The 26,793-nt window shown below is 36.5% G+C and overlaps 1 protein-coding gene across 2 annotated transcripts in view; it reads right to left on the reverse strand.

Moving 5' to 3' along the window:
- The window catches only part of STXBP5L (syntaxin binding protein 5L), a 369,562-nt gene that overhangs the window by 177,628 nt on the left and 165,141 nt on the right, over window positions 1–26,793 (reverse strand). For both annotated transcript variants that reach the window (XM_079922719.1, XM_079922720.1), the window contains 2 exons: window positions 7,435–7,513; window positions 4,066–4,220 (listed from right to left, as the gene is read on the reverse strand). In XM_079922719.1, the coding sequence (XP_079778845.1) occupies window positions 4,066–4,220; window positions 7,435–7,513 (234 nt within the window). The remainder of the gene's footprint in view (window positions 1–4,065; window positions 4,221–7,434; window positions 7,514–26,793) is intronic.

The following is a 26,793-nucleotide window of genomic DNA, read 5'->3' on the forward strand; positions in this document are numbered from 1 at the left end:
AATAAAGGAAAGCCACAGTTACAGTGTTAGCTCAATTTAAGGAAAAAAGTATTTACAAAAACATTTTACATACATGGTATTTGATTCTCAGTAGCTAGAGCATGTATCATCATTTTTTCATTTCATAAAGAAAACTGGAGTCCAAAGAGGTTATGAGATTGGCACAAGGTTACGAAACTAGTAAGTTATAGACCTGAAACTTTAATGCATGCTGTTTTCATTACACCAGCAGTTTCTACTGGCTAGTTTAAGAGGTATTTAATCCTAAACTCAACAATCACTTGTCAGGAATTTTGTATTCAAGAGTATTCAAGTCTTGAATGGTAAATTAAAATAGATGGCCTTCACAGTCCTTCCAGTCCTGAGAAGCTACAGAACCTATTCATATTTATTTTTTAAGTCACAAGCTATGAGAGAAAAACTAGAATCAAAAAAACACAAAAGAACAAAAATTGAGGAGCCTGACCTTGTTTGGGTGCATATTTATACAACAGTATACAGTCCTCAAACTATTTGCTACTCAAACTTTTTCAAACTGAGGCATTTCCCCTCTTCTCCCTTATCTCTTAGAGCTGTTTTAAGTTTTCAACATTATTTCAAAACGTTTTGGGGTTTGGGGATTTTTTTGTTTGTTTTTCAGTTTGAAGAATACTACTAGTTTCCTCTTTGTCTTCTCATCCCTCTCTAGGAAAATCACTGGTTGGGAAGCAATGGCTACAAAAATAAAACAGCTGAGACATTGGCATGAATGAGCAAAAGTCTTAAATAAATTTTTATTTTAGGTAATAACACCTGTTTTAGATTATTGTTTCTTTTCAAATAATAAAAACTGGTAGCAAAAGTTTCACGTTTGTAGAAGTACTTGGTGTGCTGTGGTAACCACTGAATAAAAAGATTTCTTGTGGAGTCAGTGTTAGGTTCAATTTGTGTCTATTATTTATTAACAGTTTGATCCTAAGCAAATTAGTTAACTTCTTTGATTTTCAATTTCTCTACCCATTGAAATGGCAAAATAATACTACCTTAGACTGTTAATAAAGATTAGATGTATATAAAAATGTTTGATGCAAAGGCTGGCCTATAGTAAGTACTCAATAGATGCCAACTGTATTACTTTTTTTATTAGATTGGTTGTTTTTGAGCAGGCTCAGCCTTTTAACCCTAGCCCCCAACAAGATGGAAAAGCTCTATCATAAATACTACTTCTCTGAAGAGAAATGCATTATTTATGACACTTGTAGAAGACCAGATACAATTAAATATAGATGCAAAACTGACAAATTCGGAGTATAGTTGGTTAGTTACTCTGGGCAATGCCCCCTGAGATAAGAGGATTAGGCATTTGTGTTCTTTGAGAAATAGGCTGAATTGTCAGATGTCACAAATGATTCAGCAATATTAAAAACTGTTAATAAGTGTATTTTGTTTAACATATGCATAACACTTATCATTATGTGGCTATAAAGGAGATTAAAGTTCCATATTTACTAATATGGAATCATAATCAAAATACTGTATACTGTTAAGTGAAAAAAGTGTGATACAGAACAACATATAGAGTATGCTGTCATTTGTATAAAAAAGATAATGCATATATGCATACATTATTTGGGGAGAATACATAAGAAACTTAGTAATAGTGGTTGCCCCTGGAAGGGCAGTGAGAAAGTTTTCACTATATACTGTTGTGTATTGTAGGGTTCTTTTCTGGCATTTTCATGTACTATTGTTTTAATCAGAAATAGTTAATAAAATACACTTATATTTTACTGAGTAAAGTTAAACTATTTCTCCCAGCTCCTAGTAAGTAAAAAGTTCCATCCTCATTACCACTTCTCTGAAAAGCAAAGTAATATATGTGGCTTGGAAGTGATTAGGCTTGGTTACAGTACATTTATAATTTGTTTAACATTATTAGAAACTGTCCTAACATCTCTACTGATGTGCACAAATGTATATACACATATACCTATAGTGTTTGATCTTGGCAACCGCACATTTTCAGTTTCTACTACTGGTATGCACACCTTTTTTCTTGAGGCTCCTTAGTAGAAGGCATTTTCCTAAGCTCAGCTTTTGGTCCTCTGTTCTTTCTTTCTTTCTTTGTTCCTTTATCATTCATTCTCACAACTCCAAAGAGCATCTATATTCTGACGACTCAAAAATAAATATTAAAGACCTTTTCTCTCTCCTTTTCTGCTCTCTAAACAACTCTACTGACTCAAACTTATTTTTCTCTCTTTCCAAGAACTGTTATTACTTCATATGAAACCACTATTCCTAAAATGTTGTCTTTGACTCATCTCTCATATCACTCCCTAATCCAGTTGTTGACCAAATTCAATGGGTTTTCATCTTCCATTCCTACAAGCAGCACTCTGTTTCAGATCTTGACCATTTTAATGTACACTACCACAAAAGCCTCCCAGTTGGAATCTGAAGTTTTAGATTTCAGGGTCTCTCTCTTCAAACCCACACACTAGAACATTGCTTTCTTTCACTTAATATTTCCTCAAAATTCCTCTGTAGTTCCCTATTTCCAAATACCTCCAAAAGGCTTTCAAATTTTTCTCTGAATTGATCTCACTCTAGCAAAACCTCACAATTTCTAAAACCTTTACTCAATATTATTTTCAAGGCCCAAGTCATTCTTCAAGCCCTATCTAAATCCTACTTGTTCCATGAAGCTTTGCATGAATATTTCAGTCATCGACTACCTGACTAGCCTATAAATTGGTACATTATTTAAACTCTGATTCGTATAACTCAGCGCTTAATTAAGCCATTATGTTTTTTAAACTTAAGTCATAATTATCTTCCTCATGTGGCCAGATTTTCTGATTTGACATCAGAGATCAGTTTCATACTTCATCCATATTCTCAACAAGTTCTTGTCATACTGAGGCCATAGAAGCATCCAATAAATATTTGTTGGTTAATTTACAACACAAGTAATTTGTCTGCCCCTGGAAACTCTGGGAATAAAGTGCCACACTGATTGTTATTTTATATCACTTTATTTCAGTTTTTAAATATGAAACTCAATAATTTAAAACAATGAATACATTTATAATAAAACTAATAGCTATTTATCTTCATAGTTTATAAGGTATATTCCCTTTGGCCTTCCAGTAATCATGTGGTATCAATATTATATTCTTTCTTCAAATGATTAATCAAACTTGTAAATATGAAGTGACTTGTCCAAGGTCACATAGCTAGTAAGTGACAGAGCTAAATCATAAGCCCAAATACTCTGTCTCCAAGTACAGTGCTCCTTTCCCTACATCTATGTTCCCTCTTGAAAATGTAGTAATATATATATATATACATACTACCTTTTGTAATCATAAACTCATATTTCCCTTTTTATATTTCACCCTTCTCAATTTTTAGATTCCATTATTAAAATATTTCATCATTAGATTCCATTATACAGTTTGCATATAAGTTTAGACTGTTTTTTTACGTTTACGAAGTCTTTATATTTGGGATAATAAAAATACATAAGCACCTCTCCTCCCAAAGGCTCTTCTAATTATTTTCAAAATTGGAATAAATCACTAACCATACATCAGCAATCCTAGAGTAATCACAGGTGCTACAGTTGCATCTGAAGCAAAGCCAGATGTGAAACAGATGCAGCACCACCAGAGTTACAGATCACTGATCTCAGGTAAGTGCTTTAACTTTGATTGGCACAGGATTGGGATGGGTGGAGCTGGCCTAGGAAAGGCTATTAGGAGACCTCAGTTTCTCCAAGTGATTTCACCCCGGACCCTGAGTGGACCCTCCCAGCTCAGCTTCCACCATCCTTATCAAAGTTTAAAGCACTTACCTGATATTAGAACCTGAAACTCCAGCACTGTTGCACTACATCTGTCTTACTTCCATTTTCTCAAGTAGGTACAGCTGCAGAACCTGCTCCAGCACCTGTAGCTCACCGTGTTGTATCACAGTCGATATCAGCTGCTAAAACTAAAAATATTTAAGCTTAATTTTGTTAGGAACTTATCATTTCAAAAATGATTTTTCAACATTAATAGTTTCATTTTAGTTACTTACCATTTGGATAGGGTGTTTCACATAAAGTTAGAAATTCAACAATAGGATGATCCATTTCAAGCACTGTAATTGCTTTTCCATGCATGATGGTTAAACTTGGTCTTCTGCAAGCTTTGTCATAGGACAGCCCACCAGAAAATATTATGAATGGTTCACTACAGAGGAAAAAAAGTTAATGAGACTGAGTTCTTTAAAATGACACAATCTCACAGTATTGAGGCAAAAAGGAATGGGCTTAGTAGGGATTATATACAATAATTTGACAGAGAGTAAAAGCCTTTCCTGGCCCCAAATATCTCACCCAACAATTTACTATTCTACCATTTCCTTTTTTCTGGATGTATATTCTCACCATTAAAATTACTAATGAATCAATCTAAAGATGTTGAGGTGAGATGGGGGAAAGGCAGTGAGGTTGGTGAGAGGGGAAGATGCTGACTGACTCAACAGAACATCTTCACATATATTAGTTGGTTACCAAACTCTAAATTACTACTATTAGAATATTAGGCTATGTTACTTTATCATATTAACCAGTAGGCATGTGGGACCCCAAATCACTAAGAAATAGAGGCAAATTTCAACATGAAATGAAATGTGACAGTGGCAAGCCCAGAATGGTAGAAGGTAACATGAAAAGTCTACATAATAGAGTTTCTGTGGGAAAGGGTTATGACAAACAGATGGAGAAAACGAATATATAACGGGAAAATGATTCACCAAAAGTAAATGTGACCTTCTTCTCAACTTTACCTAGGGTCAGCCAGTTCTATTTAGCTTGTAAAACTAACTTCGAACAAATTTTTTCATTTCTGTTAACTGCAGATTACAGTTAGATAATAGAGTGGGGCTGAAATGACCATAAAATATCGTAGCTATGAAATATCTCCAAAAGTTTTCATTTTCCTTTTCTCAAATATCGGTATCTCTAGTATATGTATATAAAAGAAAATGTGTGTTGATATGAAGTATTTTTCAATAAGAGCAAACTGAAAATACTCTCCAAATTTTTTTTAAAGGAACTAGACACTTTTATTGTACCAAATTCCTTGAGAACATGTTTCTCTAAATAATTCACTTCTATCCATCTACTAAACTGAAGAATCTACTTGTTTCTAGAACTCACTCCATAAAATTTCCCTTTCTTTTCCATTTTGTATCATACATAATACCAAACATTATCAAAGGGACATTTGCTAATCTTATGCTGGCTATGTAGTAACAACAAAAAACCCTTTTAAAAAGTTTCCATCAAAACCTACATATAAAATGCCTTCACTACTTTTTATTTAAAGTTCTGTCTTAATATTTTCATATAAATATTTGTGTTGTAAGCTAAAAAAGGGAAAATGCTCTAATTTATTTTTTTAGATTCCATATATGTGCGTTAGCACACGGTATTTATTTTTCTCTTTCTGACTTACTTCACTCTGTATGCCAGGCTCTAGGTCCATCCATCTCATTACAAATAACTCAATTTCATTCCTTTTTATGGCTGAGTAATATTCCATTGTATTTATGTGCCATATCTTCTTTATCTATTCATCTGTTGATGGACATTTAGGTTGCTTCCATGTCCTAGCTATTGTAAATAGTGCCGCAATGATCTTAATCATTATTTTAAACTGCCTTGCCTTGAATTCTTGATTTCTGAAGTACATTTTCTTCATGTTTACCCTTTTCTCCCTTCATCTGGCACCATCCTATCTTCCATCCCTTAAATCCCATCTCAGGCATCTCCTTTCCTAAGAAGAATTTCAGTGATTTCTCTCTTCACTGTTGTCCTCCCTACTCCCTTTAGGCAAGGTTAGCTGTCCTTTTGCTGTGCTCTCATAGCATGTCTCTATAAAAGCACCTTACATGTTGTATAGAAACCACGAGTTTATGGGCTTACTTCTGGTACTAGACCATAACAGATTCAAAAGCAGGCGGTAATTTCTATTTTAGTGTGCCAAACAAATTGCTCAATGCACATTATGCAGTAATAACTTAATACATTTTGTTTTAATTGAATTAAGCTACATATTGTTGAGCACCTCATAAAAAATACATTTATATATAACAAAATACATGTCATGAAGTCCATGGATCATGTACTTTATCAGGGAAAAACCTCTCACGCCTTCACATGAACCTCTTCATTCTCATTTTACAAACTAGGGTTTCAAATTTCTTAGTCTATAGCAAATAAAAGACTAGATACTAGTGGATAAACACAATGGAAATTAGAAGTCCCAAAAGCCCAAAACTGAAGGATAGAGGAAAACTTTCAAAAACAAATACATACATGAAAAGAAAAGAAAAAAAAGAAACCACAAGCTGCTAGGAACAGTTAATAAGTGTGAAGTGGTCAACTGCTTCAATAGTCCTTTAAGTGTGACACTGTATAACAATGGATGTAAATAACATTGAGCCTGAAGACTCAAGCAAAGTTTAAGTTATAAACACTGATTTAAGAAGGAAAAGAATATATGTAAAATATTTTCATCCATAATGATTAAATTTTAAGTGTTTTAATACTTTAGTTACAATAGTAATAAAATCATGATGATTTTTACTAGTTATACATAGTAACATTAGGCTGAACTAAAGAGGTATTGATCCATCTATCTACTATACCTTGAGAAGAGCAGCTATAAGCAAACATTAAATGCACCTATGACAACAGGAAAATATTCTAGTGTGAACATTTAAGTAATATAAAGTAGAATTATCCAATTTAGACTTAAAATAAAACTAAGGTCTAGGCAAGATTTGTAATTATGGTAATTCTGGATGAGAGTATTGCCACTAATAATTACTGTAAGTATAAACATTGCTGATGCATAGGATATGGCTGCTGTATATACAAGATAAATTTCTATTAAATATTATTTTTTATTTAATTTTCTATATCTTAAAAGTTAGCACTATTGTATTATGGCAATATACATAAATGTTTACCTTCACAACTAACTATAGTCTTTCCAACTTCAGAATGTAAGATCCTAAAGTACAGAGACTTGGTTATGTATTTAATTCATGTGTAATACCAACAGGTACATAGCTTCTGCTGTTTAATAATGTTGAATGACTGCTGCTTGTAATTGCATGGCCCAAAAGCCCTATATTGTTAAAATTAATGTATATAATACTCATCTGAATATTCATATAAATTTTAAAATAACTGATTTGCTATTTATAATAACGTTGACATAATACATTTGCCACTTGAACAATAAGAAATCTGTTATTATCAATGAAGAAGATTCAGCCAGTTAATATAATTATGTAAAACTTTAAACAATATATAAACATTAAAGGTTATCTGAATTTCTTGTCTCTGTTTCTTACATATTTTCCCATAACTCTCAAAGTAAAAATGCATACCTGTTTCTACAGGTTTTGTATTCTACTTTAAGAATTGGTTTGCAAGATTCAGATTTTCTTCCTTCTCTTTGAGTTTTTCCTAAAGAAAGAAAAAGGACTTTATTAAATATGATTTAAATTCTACTAACCCATGAGAATTTTAAAAGCTTAATTAAAGGAATATTTTTAAATGTAATTATGTGTTTTTCATAATACAATAAACACATTTCTACGCATCCTAACATATTTGTTAAATTTATAAACAATTTGTTGAACCCTAATAATTGACTGTTATATAAACAATAAAGTTATTTGTAAACATATTTGTATTGCTTCACATTCTCCATGTATAAATATAGTATCATATAAAGTTATCTTAATTATTTAAGTTTCAAGATAAACAACTTCAGAATTGAAGACATACACATACATACTTATCTGCATAATGAAATGTATAATGAAAATCCATACTAGGCTGAAAATTTTACCTATAAAACAAGCAAATCCCTTTCTTATGCAGAAAGATTTGCCATTTAAAACTTATGAAAATCTTTGCATTTTCATCAAATTTATTTAAAGGAAAGTCCATTAGACAATGAACACTGATGGTATATTTCATGATTTTTTAAAATTTTAATGATGTCCTCTATTTGCATAAAACAAAAATAATAGTTTCTTATAAGGGAAGGATTATGTTGTTTAGACTCCATAAGAGTCTAAATGAAAGATCAAGAAGAGTTGAAAATGGAAATAAAGCTGCTTCTGCCTATAACATACTTATCTTTCTAGTTATGATTTTACTTATAATTCTACATCTCATTTTGATAAAATTCATCTGTTTTTCAAGATATGTTTGTTTGTTATTTTAATAAGTACCCTATTTATTCTTGTATTGCCATAGCTGTTTATAGACACAGAAACCTATTATGTAGATAGATGTTTACATGCATATAAGTTAAAATTTCAGAATGGCAAAGCCAAATCCAACTAGGATGTCAGGACAATTTTATCCAATTTGCTTAACGGGCTATCAGCATAGAATACACCTTATCTGCTCCATGGCATGCTTTCTGAAATTGCCTTCTCTTTCTTTTATGTCAACTAAAGAGGCAACCCAATAATAAAATACTGGTCAGTATCATTCACATTGTAAAATAGGATTAAAAGTATCTATATTATATGTGAAAAAGAAGTGCTGACATTAACTGTATTATATATGAAAAACAATTGCTGATATTAAATATAGATCATTACAAAGAGACAACTTTGGCTCAGGCACTCACTCTGAACAGTGGTCTTAGAGGTGAGGAACATCTGGTTGGTGATTACTAGTTTTGATAATGAATGGAAATAGAGAGAACTGAAGGAAATGACAGAGTCAGCAAAGAAACCCATTCTTCTCAGTTGATGTTTTTTCTATCCAGAGCTTCTCTAATAATCGCCAAACCATTAGTTGACCAAAACAGTATATTTGCAGTTGTTTATATATATGGGACCAACTACTATTTTTCAATCAATAAACACCACTATCATGCACTGATTTTAGTAGAAAAGAGTAATTGTTTAATTAATTAATGTTTTACTTCAATTTCCAACTCTAATAATTAATTTGGGGGTAAAGCTTTTCTGTTTTGATTATATTCATTGCCTGTCAGTAATTGAAATATGCTTAAATGTCATGTTGCATAAAACATTATCAACAACTGCATTTATTGCTTTTCCTTATGTTCAGAGTACTGTATTAAGTGGGACGATGCAAAGAAATAACTAACTACCAAAAAGCTTAAAATTTACTAAACTGAACAAAACAATTTTTGAAAATGACAACACGCGGTACCATAAACAAGTGATAGACATGAAGTGTTGTAGGAGTTGAGAATAAAACTGTGGCTTCCTTTTACAACAGACTTACCTAGATTTTCACAGAAGACTTCCTAGAAGCTAGATTAAACATTAAAAGATAGAAGTTGGCTAGGAGAGCATAAGAAAAGACATGAAGGCAGAATGTGCCTAGTATGTTGAGAGAATAATGGATAAGCCAAATTGGGCAGATTAAAAGATTAATGTAGAAGAAGAGTACAAAAAGGCTGATGAGGTATGATGAGCCATACAATGGCAATCTATAAAACTGATTTGCAGTATAGACAAGGGAGAGTCACTGGAAGCTTTCAAGTTGGGGAATAATATGTGTAAGCAATGCCTCAGAAATATTAATATGGATTTATTTAATAAAGAAATTTTGAGGATGTAAGATACTGATAATGGAAAACAAGGAGAAGATAATCACAACTGTGCAGGAAAAACTGAAGAAAAGTGAACAGTCTCAAAGAAAAGTGGGATACTATTAATCACACCAACATGTGCATCTTGAGAGTACTGGAAGGAAAGGAGAGAAAGGAGGAGAAAAACACTCAGAAATATTGGTTGAAAATGTTCTAAATTTTTTGAAAAGCATTATTTATACATCTAAGAACCTCAATAAACTCCATGTAGGATAAAATCAAAGAAACCTACTCCCAGACACATCAAGGTAAAAATGCTAAAATCAAAAAAATATATATTGAAAGCAGCAAGAGGAAAATGATTCATTGTATACAAGGGAGCCCCAATAAGATTAATAGCTGACTTTCTTACCAAAGACAATGAAGCCAAAAGGTAGTGGAATGACATACTTAATGTACTGGGAAAAAAAACAACAACCCTGTTAACCAAGAATCAAAGTTCATCAAAATTATCTTTCAAAAATGGAGGTGAGGGCTTCCCTGGTGGCGGAGTGGTTGAGAGTCCGCCTGCCGATGCAAGGGACACGGGTTCGTGCCCTGGTCCAGGAAGATCCCGCATGCCGCGGAGTGGCTGGGCCCATGAGCCATGGCCGCTGAGCCTGCGCGTCCGGAGCCTGTGCTCCGCAACTGGAGAGGCCACAACAGTGAGAGGCCCGCATACCGCAAAAAAAAAAAAAAAAAAAAAAAAAAAAAAATGGAGGTGAAATAAAGATGTTTCCAGATAACAAAAACTGACAGAATGTGTTGCTAGCAGAGCTCCCTTTCAAAAAATACTTAAGTTCTTCAGGCTGAAAGAGAGTAATATGAATCTACACACAAAAAAAAAGATTACAAGGAAAAGTAATTAACGTAGATAATTATAAAAGACAGTATAATTGCATATTTCCTCTCCAATCTTAACTGGTTAAAAAAGCAATGTAAAAAGTAATATGTATATAATTGTAATATGGGATATATAATATATTTGAAAATAATAACACAAAGAAGGTGTATGGGAACAAGGTTACACTGGAGGAAGAAAATGACACCAAATGGCAACCTGAGTCCACAAGAACAAAGGAAGAGAACCACAACTCAGAAGCAGAAAGGCTAATGTAACAAATTTTATACATATGTGAGTTTGTATATATATATATATATATATATATATATATATATACACACACACATACATATATATATATATAATATATACCCTTGACTAAATAACAAATGGGTGAAAGAAAAAAACAAGAATATTGTAGAACAGTGTATGCTACAATGCCATTCATACAATGAACAGTGTTCACAACATCGTTCAACAATTGTAGAACAATGTATAATACAACACATCAAAACTTCTGAGATGAAGCCTAAGCAGAACAGAGAGGGAAATTTATACCTACGAGCAGCTATATTAAAAAAGAATATATGAAATCACTAACCTAACCATTCACCTTAAGTCACAGAATAAAAGAACAACCTGAAGCTGAAGCAAAAAGAAAGAAAGAGATAATAAAGGTTTGAGCAGAAATTAATGACATAGAAAAGAGAAAAATATAGAAAATCAATTAAACTAAAATTTGATTCTCTAAAGAGATCAAGAAAATTGACAATCCTTTAGCTAAACTGACCAGAAAAGAGACAGACAGAGATAAAAGACTTACACACACACACAGAAGATGGAACATAATTACCTATTTCAGCCTGAAGGGGCTGGAGTGTGCCTTAGGCTGCAACTGGGGGTACGCAGGACAGAGCCCAAGTCTCCCATTGAAGCCCCATTGTTAGTGTATGCAAGAAGGGAAGGGTGGAGCCCCACCAAAACATGCTTGCAGTGGGCACAGCTCTGCCTCTGTGAGCTCTGGGAGTACACAAGCACCATGGGCTGTCCACACTCAGAGGCAAGGCTGAAATCTGTGCTGATCCCCAGGAACCGCACAACTTTCGAAGCGGGGCTGAAATTTGAGCAGTGTCCTGGTGGCTTTTGAGGTTTTATGCCATCATCTCCTTTGTAAGCTCAGTGCCTACGGAACATTCGAGCAGACTACTGGTACTCCTGTGGCTGGGTGGATCCAGCATTAGCAGCTTCCAGAACACACAGAGGCAGGGTCGAGGTGTGGGTTGACTCCATAAGTCTCGGCTGGTCCCAGTGCCTGATTTCAGTGGATCTGTGCCAGCCTATCTATGCTGGTGGACTGGTGAGCACAGCGCCTGAGAGAAATCTGGGCTGATTGCTTGCATTCTCAAGGCTGAGGCAGGGCCAAGGGCAGTGCCAACAACAGTATACTTTGTGAGCCCACACAACAGGTAATGGGCTAGACCACAGAGTGCACTTCCCAATAGACAGCTCCTGTGGAGGAACACTCAGTGGCTCTTCTTCCAGTGGAAGTGTTTCAGTCCCACCTACCTCACACCACAGCTTAGAAACGGATCAGGAAGCTTCTACTCCAACAGTTGGGGAACAGACCCTACCCGCAACAGGGCTGTGTAAACCACAGAGCAAAACGGAGGCCCCGCTCAACATCCAGTGCAGGCTCTGATCACCCCAACACCAGCCACACCCCACATCAAGAGGATAACAGGCAGCACACACTGAGGAAAGCCAAGGAAGGCATCCATACTAAAAACAGCCCTCTAACCAAAAATATTAGACTCACACAGGCTAGACAGGGAGGGTCCCACATAAAAACAGCCCTTCAAGACCACAGTAGATAACTGTTTCTCCTAAATTCGTAGAGTCACAGAAATATAAAATGAAGAATCAGAGGAACCAATTAAAAGAACAAGAGAAATCCCCTGAATGAAAAAACAATTAAACAGATCTCTCCAGTCTACCAGATCCTGAGTTCAAAAAGGATGTAATAAAAATACTGAAGGAATTAATAAAGGCTATTAATAGAAATGCAGACCACTGTAACAAGGAACTAGAAACTATAAAGAGGAGCCAATTAAAATTAGAAAACTAATTTGCTGAGCTAAAGCAATAAATACCAAACTACATAATTCAGAAGAACGAATAAGTGATCTGGAAGATTAGAATGGAAATCACCCAGTCAGAACAACAGACAGAAAGACAAATGAAAAAAAAAACAAAGTGAAAGCAACATACAAGACCTATGGGATAATATAAAGCAAACAAATTTACACTTAATAGGGATCCCAGAAGGAGAAGAAAGAGAAAAGAGGATTGAAAATGTATTTGAAGAAGTTACAAATAAATTGGCTGAAAACTTCCCAAATCTAAAGAAGGAAATTATATCTAGGTACAAGAAGTACAGAGGGTCCCAAAAAAAATGAACCCAAATAGACCTACACCAAGATATATTATAATTAAAATGGCAAAAGTTATAGTTAAAGAGAGGATTCTAAAGGCAGCAAGAGAAAAACAAAGAGTCAGTTACAAGGGAACCCCCATAAGGCTATCATCTGATTTCTCTACAGAAACACAGACCACAGGGGAGTGGCAAGATATATTCAAAGCCCTAGAAGGGAAAAACCTGCAACCTAGGATACTCTATCCAGCAAGATTAGCATTTAGACTAGAAGGAGAGATAAAGAATTTCTCAGATAAGCAAAAACTAAAGGAATACAGCAATACTACATGTAACCCAAAAGAACTATTGAAAGGACTTATGTAAACAGAAAAGAAGCAAGAATCTATAGGAAAGAGAAAATCACAGTTGGAAAGCAAATCACTTTAAAAAGCCAGTACATAAATTTTAAAAATAAAGATAAAAAAATTTGAACGTGATGAAACTACAATGAATAGCAAAAGGATAAACATGAAGATGTAAAACAGTGCATCAAAATAATAAAATGTTGAGGAGGGGTGTAAGAAAATGGAGAATTTTTAAAAAATGTGTTTGAGCCTATATGACTACAAGTCTAAAGCAAGTAGGTATAGTAATGGGTTAATACACTTGAAAAACACTAACCACAAATCAAAAACATAAAATAGATTCACAAAACCCAAAAAGAACACAAGCATAATACAAAAGAAGATTATCAAACCATAAAAGGAAAGAAAAACTAAAAGAAAGGAACAAAACAGAAATATAAAATCAACTGGAAAACAAGGTTTAAAATGGCAATCATCAAAAATTACCTTAAATGTCAATGCACTAAACATTCCAATCAAAAGGCATAGAGTGGCAGATTGGATAATAAAACAAGAGCCCACAATACGCTGTCTATAAGAGATTCATTTCAGGGCTAAAGACACAGACTGAAATTGAAGCGATGGAAAAAGGTATTTCATGAAAATAGATATGAGAAGAAAGAGAGTGTAGTAAAAAGAATTCTACACCATGACTAAGTGCTATTTATCCCAAGTGTGCAAGGCTGGTTCAACATTCAAAAACCAATTGATAAATCCATCATATCAATAGGCTAAAAAAGAAAAACCACATCATCATATAAATAGATGCATAAAAAGCATGTGACAAAATCCAACACCCATTCATGACAAAAACTCTCAGTAAACTAGAATGAAACTGAGCAGGACCCTGAGAGGCCTTCTCAGACACAGACACCCCACTGTGTCCCCTGCCTTTTGTTTGTAGAAGAAGGTTTAGCCTCCTAGGCCTTTGCCGAGTTCCAAAGAGCAACTTTAATTAAAGAAGTGAGAAAATACAGGAACAAAGGAAAACCACCAAGCAAGACAAAATAATATTAATTAGCCATAAAACATCATGAGGATACTTAGCTCCTCCTCAAGAGCCATAGATAATATTTAGAGCCATATCCTTAAGTTGTTTTGCAGATACTAAAAAAAACCCACCAGGTGGAAGAAGTTAACTGCATGCTGACAACCAGCATGTAGACCCCAGACTAGCTGGAACCAGAAAGTTGATGATCGAGATTTTAGAAACATCACCCTGTTATGTCACCATCAACCAGCCAGAGCACAAGCTGATCATGTACTCTGCAACCCTCTCCCACACACTGTCTTTAAAAGCCCTAAAGGCCAATGGGGAGTTCAGGTCTTTTGAGCATGAGCTGCCCATTCTCCTTGCTTGCCCCACATTGGGCGCTTTGCAATAAATACTGTACTTTTCTTCACAAAAACCCAGTATCAGCAGATTGACTTTACTGCACACAGGCAAGTGTACCCAAGTTTGGTTCACTAACAGAAACAGATGGGAACATTGTTAACTTGATAATACCTACCAAAAATTCTATAGGTAATATGGTACTTAATGGTGAGAAACTCAAATCTTTCCCACTAAGATTAGGAACAAGGCCAGGCTGTCACCTCTCACTACTGTTTTTCAACATTGTACTGAAGTTCCAGCTAATGAAATAAGACAAAAATATGAAATAAAAGGTATACAGACTGGGAAGGAAGAAATAAAACTATCCATCCATAGATAACATAATCACCTATGTAGAAAATCCAAAAGCATTGACAAAAAATCTTCTGGAACTAAGAAATGATTATAGCAAGGTTGCAGGATACATTGTTAATATACAAAAGTCAATTTATTTCCTATATACCAGCAAAAACTAACTGGAATTTGAAATTGAAACACAATACCATTTACATTAGCATCCAAAAAAATGAAATACTTAGGTATAAGTCTACTGAATATGTACAAGATCTATAGGAGTAAAACTAAAAAATGCTGATGATGAAATCAAAGAACTAAATAAATGGAGAGATATTTCATGTTCACGGATAGTTAGACACTATATTGTCAAGATGTCAGTTTTCCCAATGTAGTCTATAGATTCAATGCAATCCCAATCGAATTTGGGATTTTGTGGATACCAACAAACTGATTTTTAAAGTTTATATGGAAAGGCAAAATATCTAGCATAGCCAACACAATACTGAAGAACAAAATGGGAGGGCTGAAAGTACCGGGACTTCAAGATTTACTATAAAGCTAAAATGATCAAAACAATGTGGAGAAAGATAGACAAATAGATCAGTACAACAGAATAGGGATCCCAGAAATAGACCTCTGTAAATATAGCCAACTGACCTTTGACAAAAGAGCAAAAGCAATACAATGGAGCAAAGACAGTCTTTTCAACAAATAATGTTGGAACAACTAGACACCTACATGCAAAAAAAATGAATCTAGACACAGATGTTACACTTTTTACAAAAATTAACTAAAAATGGGTCATAGATCAATTTGTGTAAACACAAAACTACGTAACTCCTAGAAGATAACATAGGAAAAAACCTATCTGACCTTTGGTATGACGTTTTAGATACAACACCGAAGACATAATCTATGAAAGAAATAATGGGTAAGTTGGACTTCATTAAAATTAAAAGCTTCTGCTCTGTGGAAGATAAGAGAATTAAAGACAAGCCACAGACTGAGAGAAAATATTTGCTAAGGCACAGCTGATAAAGGATTGTTATCCAAAATTTACACAGAACTCTTAAAAGGCAGCAATAAGACAACCAACCCAACAAAAAATGAGCCAAAGGTCTTGACAGATACCTCACCAAAGAATATATACAGATGGTAAATGAGCATATGAAAATATGCTCCACACCATATGTTACAAGGGGAATGCAAATTAAAACCACAATGAGATGCCAGGACACATTTATTAGTATGGCCAAAATCTGGAATACTGACAACATCAAATGCTGAAGAGGATGTGCAATAACAGGAACTCTCTTTCATTGCTGATGGGAATGCAAAATGGTACACCACTTTGGAAAACCGGACAATTTGGCAATTTTGTAAAAAACTAAACATACTGTTACCATAGGATCCAGGAATTTCACTCCTTAGTATGTACCCAAAGAAGCTGAAAACGTACATCTACACAAAACTCACACATGGATGCTAATAGCAACTTTGTTCAAAACTGCCAAAACTTGGAGGCAACCAAGATGTCCTAAAATAGGTGAATGCATAAATCAATGGTGGTACAACCAGATAATGGAATAATATTTGGCACTAAAAATAATGAGCTATCAAGCCATGAAAGATATGGAAAACCTTAAATGTATGTTACTAAGTGAAAGAAGACAATCTGAAAAGGCTACATATTGTATGATTCCTACTATATTCTGGAAAAGGCAAAATTACGGCGAAAGTAAAAATGCCAGGGGTTGTGGGGGAAGAGGGTGAGAGAGAGATGAATAGGCAGAGCATGAGGATTTTTAAGTTATTAAAACTACTTTGTATGATACTAGAATGATGGATATAGTCATTATACATTTGTGCAAATCCACAGAATGCACAACACCAAGAGTGAACCCTAAGGTAAACTATGGACTTTGGGTGATTATGATGTGGAAATGTAGGTTTATCAGTTATAACATATGTACCACTTTGCTTGAGGATGTTGATAATGGAAGAGGCTACTCATGTGTGCAGGGCAGGGGGTTTATGGGAAACATTTGTATCTCCTTCTTAATTTTGCTGTGAACCTAAAACTGCTCTAAAAATTGTCTTTAAAACTAAATATATCAGTAGAAGGACATGTGCTCACTCCCTCTTGCGAGAGCACTGTAATCACAAATAACTGCTGAACAATCATCAACAGGAAGACACTGGAACTCACTAAAAAAGATATCCCACATCCAAAGACAAAGAAGAAGCTGCAATGAGATGGTAAGAGGGGTGAAATTACAATAAAATCAAATCCCATAACCACTGGGTGGGTGACTCACAAACTGGAGAACAATTATATCAGAGAAGTCCACCCACTGGAGTGAAGGTTCTGAGCCCCACGTCAGGCTTCCCAAGCTGGGGGTCCGGCAACTGGAGGAGGAATTCCCAGAGAATCAGACTTTGAAGGCTAGCAGGATTTGATTGCAGAACTTCTACAGGTCTAGGGAAAACAGAGACTCCACTCTTGGAGGACACACAGAAAGCAGTGTGTGCATCAGGGCCCAGGGGGATGAAGGAGTGAACCCATAGGAGACTGAACCAGACCTACCTGCTAGTGTTGGAGGGTCTTCTGCAGAGGCAGGGGGTGGCTGTGGCTCACCAAAGGGACAAGGACACTGGCAGCAGAGGTTCTGGGAAGTACTCCTTGGAGGGAACCCTGCCAGAGTCCGCCATTAGCCCCACCAAAGGGCCTGTAGGCTCCAGTGCTGGGTCGCCTCAGGCCAAAAAACTGACAGAGAAGGAACTCAGCCCAACCAATCAGGAGACAAGCAGATTAAAATTTTAATGAGCTCTGTCCACCAGAGCAACACCCAGCTCTACCCACCACTAGTCCCTCCAATCAGGAAACTTGCACAAGCCTGTTTGAGAGCCTCATTCACCAGAAGGCAGACAACAGAAGCAAGAACTACAATCCTGCAGCCCGGGGAATGAAAACCACATTCACAGAAAGATAGAAAAAATGAAAAGGTAGAGGACTATATACCAGATGAAGGAATAAGATAAAGCCCCCCAAAAACAAATAAATGAAGTGGAGACAGGCAACCTTCCAGAAAAAGAATTCAGAATAATGATAGTGAAGATGATCCAGGACCTGGAAAAATATGGAGGCAAAGATTGAGAAGATGCAACAAATGGTTAACAAAGAATAGAAGAATTAAAGAACAAACACCTAGAAGAATTAAAGAACAAACAAACAGATGAACAATATAATAACTGAAATGAAAAATACACTAGAAGGAATCAATAGCAGAAAAACTGAGGCAGAAGAATGGATAAGTGACCTGGAAGACAGAATGGTGGAATTCACTGCCGTAGAATAGAATAAAGAAACAAAAATGAAAAGAAATGAAGACAGCCTAAGAGGCCTCTGGGACAACATTAAATGCACCAACATTCACACTATAGGGGTCGCAGAAGGAGAAGAGAGAGAGAAAGGACCCGAGAAAATATTTGAAGAGATTATAGTCGAAAAGTTCCCTAACATGGGAAAGGAAATAGCCACCCAAGTCCAGGAAGCGCAGAGAGTCCCAAACAGGATAAACCCAAGAAGAAACACGCAGAGACACACAGTAATCAAATTGACAAAAACTAAAGACAAAGAAAAACTGTTAAAAGCAACAAGAGACAAATGACAAATAACATACAAGGGAACTCCCATAAAGTTAACAGCTGATTTCTCAGCAGAAACTCTACAAGCCAGAAGGGAGTACATGATATACTTAAAGTGATGAAAGGGAAGAACCTAAAACCAAGATTACTCTACCCGGCAAGGATCTCATTCAGATTAGATGGAGAAATCAAAAGCTTTACAGACAAGCAAAAGCTAAGAGAATTCAGCACCACCAAACCAGCTCTACAGCAAGTGTTAAGGGAACTTCTCTAAGGGGGAAACACAAGAGAAGAAAAGGACCTACAAAAACAAACCCAAAACAATTAAGAAAATGGTAACAGGAACATAAATATTGAAAATTATCTTAAATGTGAGTGGACTAAATACTCCAATAAAAAAAAAGACTTGCTGAATGGATACTAATATAAGACCCATATATATGCTGTCTACAAGAGACCCACTTCAGACCTAGGGACACAATCAGACTGAAAGTGAGGGGATGGAAGAAGATATTCCATGAAAATGGAAATCAAAAGAAAGCTAGAGTAGCAATACTTATATCAAATAAAATAGACTTTAAATATAAAGAATGTTACAAGAGACAAGGAAGGGCACTACATAATGATCAAAGGATCAATCCAAGAAGAAGATATACCAATTATAAATATATACGCACCCATCATATGAGCACCTCAATACATAAGGCAAATGTTAACAGCTGTAAAAGGGAAAATCAACAGTAACACAATAATATTGGGGGACTTTAACACCCCACTTTCACCAATGGACAGATCATCCAAAATAAAAATAAACAAGGAAACACAAGCTTTAAATGACACATTAAACAACATGGACTTAATTGATATTTATAGGACATTCCATCCAAAAACAACAGAATACACTTCCTTCTCAAGTGTTCATTGAACATTCTCCAGGATAGATCATATCTTGGGTCACAAATTAAGCCTTGGTAAATTTAAGAAAATTGAAATTGTATCAAGTATCTTTTCCAACCACAACGCTATGAGACTAGCTATCAAATACAGGGGGAAAAAACTGTAAAAAAACAAACACGTGGAGGCTGAACAATATGCTACTAAATAACCGAGAGATCACTGAAGAAATCAAACAGGAAATCAAAAAATACCTAGAAACAAATGACAATGAAAACACGATGACCCAAAACCTATGGAATGCAGCAAAAGCAGTTCTAAGGGGGAAGTTTATAGCAATACAATCCTACCTCAAGAAACAATAAACATCTCAAATAAACAATCTAACCTTACACCTAAAGGAACTAGAGAAAGAAGAACAAACAAAACCCAAAGTTAGTAGAAGGAAAGAAACCATAAAGATCAGAGCAGAAATAAATGAAATAGAAACAAAGAAAACAATAGGAAAGATCAATAAAACAAAAAGCTGATTCTTAAGAAGATAAATAAAATTGATAAACCTTTAGCCAGACTCATCAAGAAAAAGAGGAAGAGAACTCAAATCAATAAAATTAGGAAAAAGGAGAAGTTACAACGGAAACTGTAGAAATACAAAAGAATCATAAGCGACTGCTACAAGCAACTCTATGCCAATAAATTGGACAACCTGGAAGAAACGGACAAATACTTAGAAAGGTATAACCTTCCAAGACTTAACCAGGAAGAAATACAAAATATGAACAGACCAATCACAAGTAATGAAATTGAAACTGGAATTAAAAATTTTCCAACAAAGTTCAGGATCAGAGGGCTTCACAGATGAATTCTATCAAACATTCAGAGAAGAGCTAACACCCAGCCTTCTCAAACTCTTCCAAAAACTTGCAGAGGAAGGAACATCCTGAACTCATTCTACAAGGTCACCATCACCCTGACACCAAAACCAGACAAAGATACTACAAAAAAAGAAAATTACAGACCAATATCACTGAGGAATATAGATGCAAAAATCCTCAACAAAATACTAGCAAACAGAATCCAACAACACATTAAAAGGATCATACACCATGATCAAGTAGGATTTATCCCACAGATGCAAGAATTCTTCAAAATATGCAAATCAATCACTGTGATTACATCATATTAACAAACTGAAGAATAAAAACCATATGATCATCTCAACAGATGCAGAAAATGCTTTTGACAAAATTCACCACTATTTATATAAAAACTCTCCAGAAAGTGGGCACAGAAGACACCTACCTCAACATAATAAAGGTCATTATTCTCAATGGTGAAAAACTGAAACCATTTCCTCTAAGATCAGGAACAAGAGAAGGATGTCCACTATGATTCAACATAGTTTAGGATGTCCTAGCCATGGCAATCAGAGAAGAAAAAGAAATAAAAGGAATACAAATTGGACAACAAGAAGTAAAACTGTCACTGTTTGCAGATGACATGATACTATAGAGAATCCTAAAGATGCCACCAGAAAACTACTAGAGCTATTCAATGAATTTGGTAAAGTTGCAGGATACAAAATTAACGCACAGAAATCTCTTGCATTCTTATACACTAACAATGAAAAATCAGAAAGGAAATTAAGGAAACAATCCCATTCACCATTGCAACAAAAAGAATAAAATACCTAGGAATAAACCTACCTAAGAAGGTAAAAGACCTGTACTCAGAAAACTATACGACATTGATGAAAGAAATCAAAGATGACACAAACAGCTGGAGAGATATACTATGTTCTTGAATTGGAAGAATCAATATTGTGAAAATGACTATACTACACACAGCAATCTACAGATTCAATTCAATCCCTAACAAATTACCAATGGTATTTTTTACAGAACTAGAACAAAAAATCTTAAAATTTGTATGGAGATACAAAAGACCGCAAGTAGCCAAAGCAATCTTGAGAAAGAAAACTGGAGCTGGAGTAATCAGACTCCTGATCTCAGACTATACTACAAAGCTACAGTCATCAAGACAATATGGTACTGGCACAAAAAGTGAAGTATAGATCAATGGAACAGGATAGAAAGCCCAGAGATAAACCCACACCCCTATGGTCAACTAATCTACGACAAAGAAGGCAAGGATATACAGTGGAGAAAAGACAGTCTCGTCAATAAGTGGTGCTGGGAAAACTGGAGAGTTATATGCAAAAGAATGAAATTAGAACACTCCTTAACACCATACAGAAAAATAAACTCAAAGTGGATTAAAGACCTAAATGTAAGACCAGACACTATAAAACTCTTAGAGGAAAACATAGGAAGAACACTCTTTGACATAAAATACAGCAAAATCTTTTTGACCCACCTCCAAGAGTACTGCAAATAAAAACAAAAATAAACAAATGGGCCCTAATGAAACTTAAAAGCTTTTGCACAGCAAATGAAACTATAAACAAGACAAAAAGACAGCCTTCAGAATGGGAGAAAATATTTGCAAATGAATCAGTGGACAAAGGATTGACCTCCAAAATATATAAACAGCTCATGCAGCTCAATATTAAAAAAACAAACAACCCAATCAAAAAATGGGCAGAAGACCTAAATAGACATTTCTCCAAAGAAGACATACAGATGGCCAAGAGGCACATGAAAAGCTGCTCAACATCACTAATTATTAGAGAAATGCAAATCAAAACTACAATGAGGTACCACCTCACACCAGTTAGAATTGGCATCATCAGAAAATCTACAAAAACCAAATGCTGGAGAGAGTGTGAAGAAAAGGGAACCCTCTTGCACTGTTGGTGGGAATGTAAATTGATACAGCCACTATGGAGAACAGTATGGAGGTTCCTTAAAAAACTAAAAATAGGGCTTCCCTGGTGGCACAGTGGTTGAGAGTCCGCCTGCTGATGCAGGGACACGGGTTTGTGCCACAGTCCAGAAAGATCCCACATGCCGTGGAGCGGCTGGGACTGTGAGCCATAGCCGCTGAGCCTGTGCTCCTCAACAGGAGAGGCCACAACAGTGAGAGGCCCATGTACCAAAAAAAAAAAAAACAAAAAAAAACTTAAAATAGAATTGCCATATGACCCAGCAATCCCACTGCTGGGCATAGACCCTGAGAAAACCACAATTCAAAACGACACATGAACCCCAGTGTTCACTGCAGCACTATTTACAATAGCCAGGTCATGGAAGCAACCAAAATTCCAATCAAGTGATGAATGGATAAAGAAGATGTGGTACATATATACAATGGAATATTACTCAGCCATAAAAAGGAACAAAACTGGGTCATTTGTAGAGACATGGATGGAACTAGAGACTGTCATACAAAATGAAGTAAGTCAGAAAGATAAAAACAAATATTGTATATTAATGCATATATGTGGAATCTAGAGAAATGGTACAGATGAACTGGATTGCATGGCAGAAATAGAGACACAGATGTAGAGAACAAACATACGGACACCAAGGGGATAAAGCGGGAGTGGGATGGTGGTGGTGGGATGAATTGGGAGATTCAGATTGACATATATACACTAATATGTATAAAATAGATAACTAATAAGAACCTGCTGTATAAAAAATTATTATAAAATAAAAATCAAATAGTTTGTTCAATAGGAAAATTAATAATACATGAACATGAAAAACAGGAATTTTATTGTGCTTGTTGACTACATGAATAAAGAATCATATAATAACAAAAAAACTATATATATCAGGCAACTACTGTTCAAAGGAAAGCTAGTACAGCCATATTTCTTATCAGACAAAATGTTTTAAGACAACAAGCATTATTAGGCATAGAGATGATTTACAAAATGACCAATGGTTTCTTACATCCTAAAATTCTAAACTTGAATAAATTAATAAAATTAAATTCTCCTTCTGAGAACAGGTAATATAAATTTGCAGTGCACAATGGCATTTTTAAAGCAGGTTTCTGGTTGGCAGTTCTCAGGTTACTTTTATCTCCCTTCCTAATAAGCACTAGTTTTGATGCAGGCAATCAAGTTTTACTTTTGTGCATTTTTGAAAGGTAGAACTTACTTCTTGTTAACTAGTTTCACTAACTGTACAACCACCTTGAGTACAGGCTTTACACAAGTGTTTCTTATTAGACTATTCACCTCGAGTAGGCCTCTAGGTTTTACCTACTCCCCTCCATTCTACTCCATGGAGCCTTTGGAGCAAACGTTCAAGTTTGCATTTGGAGTATTTGTATTTGTTGATTCCAAAACCTACCAAAAAACTACAGTAATCAAGACAGTGTGGTGCTGGCATATAGATTAATGGAATGGAACTGAGAATACAAAAATAAACTCTTACATTATTTGTAAATTAATTTTCAAAAAGGGTGCCAACAAAATTCAATGGGTAAATAATCTTTTTCACAAATGATGCTGGAACAATAAAATATCCTCATGCAAAAGAACGATACTGAACCTCTTCCTTACACCATTCATAAAAACTAGCTCAAAATGGATCACAGACCTAAATATAAGAGCTAAAATTATATACTGTTAGGGCTTCCCTGGTGGTGCAGTGGTTCAGAGTCTGCCTGCCGATGCAGGGGACACGGGTTCGTGCCCTGATCCAGGAAGATCCCACATGCCGCGGAGTGGCTGGGCCCGTGAGCCATGGCCACTGAGCCTGCGCGTCCGGAGCCTGTGCTCCGCAACGGGAGAGGCCACAACAGTGAGAGGCCCACGTATCGCCAAAAAAAAAAATATATATATATACTGTTAAAGGAAAACAGGAATAAATCTTTGTGACCTTAGGTTAGGCAATTATTTCTTAGATACTATACTAAAGGCATAAACAATAAAATCAAAAGCAGATAAAATGAGCTTTATCAAAATTAAAAGTTTTGTGCTTAAAGGGCACCATTAAGAAAGTGAAAAGACAACATACAGAACAGGAGAAAATATTTTCAAATCATATATTTAATAAGAGATATGTATTCAGAATGTACAGTGAACTGTTACAACTCCATAATTTAAAAAAAAAAACCTTCAGTTTGTAAATGGGCAAAGCAACTGAATAGACATTTCTCCAAAAAATACACAGAAACAGGCAACAAGCACATGAACAGACGCTCAACATCTTTACTCATTAGGGAAATGCCAATCAAAACCACAGAGTGGGGGGAATCGGGAAGATGGCGGAAGGGTAAGATGCGGAGATCACCTTGCTCCCCACAGATACACCAGAAATACATCTACATGTGGAACAACTACTACAGAACACCTACTGAACAATGGCAAAAGACCTCAGACCTCTCAAAAGGCAAGAAACTCCCCACGTACCTGGGTAGGGCAAAAGAAAAAAGCATAAACAGAGACAAAAGAATAGGAAAGGGACCTGCACCAGTGGGAGGGAGCTGTGAAGGAGGAAAGGTTTCACACACTAGGAAGGCCCTTCGCGGGCGGAGACTGCGGGTGGCGGAGGGGGAAGCTTCGGGGCCACGGAGGAGAGCACAGCAACAGGGGTGCGAAGGGCAAAGTGGAGAGATTCCCACACAGAGGACTGGTGCCAACTGGCACTCACCAGCCCGAGAGTCTTGTCTGCTCACCTGCCGGGGCTGGGAGCTGAGGTTCCGGCTTCGGTAGGATCCCAGGGAAAGGACTGGGGTTGGCGGAGTGAACACCGCCTGCAGGGGTTAGTGCACCACGACTAGCCGGGAGGGAGTCCGGGGAAAAGTCTGGACCTGCCAGAGAGGCAAGAGACTTTTTCTTCCCTCTTTGTTTCCTGGTGCGCGAGGAGAGGGGATTAAGAGCGCTGCTTAAAGGAGCTCCAGAGACGGGCACGAGCCGAAGCTAACAGCGCGGACCCCAGAGACAGGCATGAGATGCTAAGGCTGCTGCTGCTGCCACCAAGAAGCCTGTGTGCGAGCACAGGTCACTATCCCCACTTCCCCTCCCGGGAACTTCTGCAGCCCGCCACTACCAGGGTCCTGTGATCCAGGGACAATTTCCATGGGAGACGCACGGCGTGCCGCCAGCTGGTGCAACGTCACGCCGGCCTCTGCCGCCGCAAGCTCGTCCCGCATCCGCACCCCTCCCTCCCCCTGGCCTGAGTGAGCCAGAGTCCCCGAAGCAGCTGCTCCTTTAACCCCGTCCTGTCTGACCGAAGAACAGATGCCCTCCGGCAACCTACACGCAGAGGCAGGGCCAAATCCAAAGCTGAACCCCGGGAGCTGTGCGAACAAAGAACAGAAAGGGAAATCTCTCCCAGCAGCCTCAGAAGCAGCGGATTAAAGCTCCACAATCAACTTGATGTACCCTGCATCTGTGGAATGCATGAATAGACAACGAATCATCCCATATTGAGGAGGTGGACTTTGAGAGCAAGACTGACTATTTTTTCCCCTTTTCCTCTTTTTGTGAGTGTGTATGTGTATGCTTCCGTGTGAGATTTTCTCTCTATAGTTTTGCTGTCACCATCTGTCCTAGGGTTCTATCTATCCGTTTTTTTTTCTTTTTAAAAATTTTTTTCTTAATAATTATTTTTATTTTAATAACTTTATTTTATTTTATCTTATTTTATTTTATCCTCTTTCCTCTTTCTTTCCTTCCTTTCTTGCTTCCTTCCCTCCTTCCCTCCTTTCTTCCTTGCCTCCTTCCTTCCTTTCTTTCCTTCTTTCCTTCTTTCTTTCTTTCTACTTTTTCTCCCTTTTATTCTGAGCCATGTGGATGAAAGGCTCTTGGTGCTGCAGCCAGGAGTCAGTGCTGTGCCCCTGAGGTAGGAGAGCCAACTTCAGGACACTGGTCCACAAGAGACCTCGCAGCTCCATGTAATATCAAACGGTGAAAATCTCCCAGAGATCTCCATCTCAACACCAGCACCCAGCTTCACTCAATGACCACCAAGCTACAGTGCTGGACACCCTATGCCAAACAACTAGCAAGACAGGAACACAACCCCACCCATTAGCAGAGAGGCTGCCTAAAATCATAATAAGTCCACAGACACCCCAAAACACACCACCAGATGTGGATCTGCCCACCAGAAAGACAAGATCCAGCCTCATCCACCACAACACAGGCACTAGTCCCCTCCACCAGGAAGCCTACACAACCCACTGAAACAACTTTAGGCACTGGGGAAAGACACCAAAAACAACAGGAACTACGAACCTACAGCCTGCAAAAAGGAGACCCCAAACACAGTAAGATAAGCAAAATGAGAAGACAGAAAAACACACAGCAGATGAAGAAGCAA

This window comes from Stenella coeruleoalba (assembly GCF_951394435.1).
Source record: "Stenella coeruleoalba genome assembly, chromosome: 5".
Classification (NCBI taxonomy): Eukaryota; Metazoa; Chordata; class Mammalia; order Artiodactyla; family Delphinidae; genus Stenella; species Stenella coeruleoalba.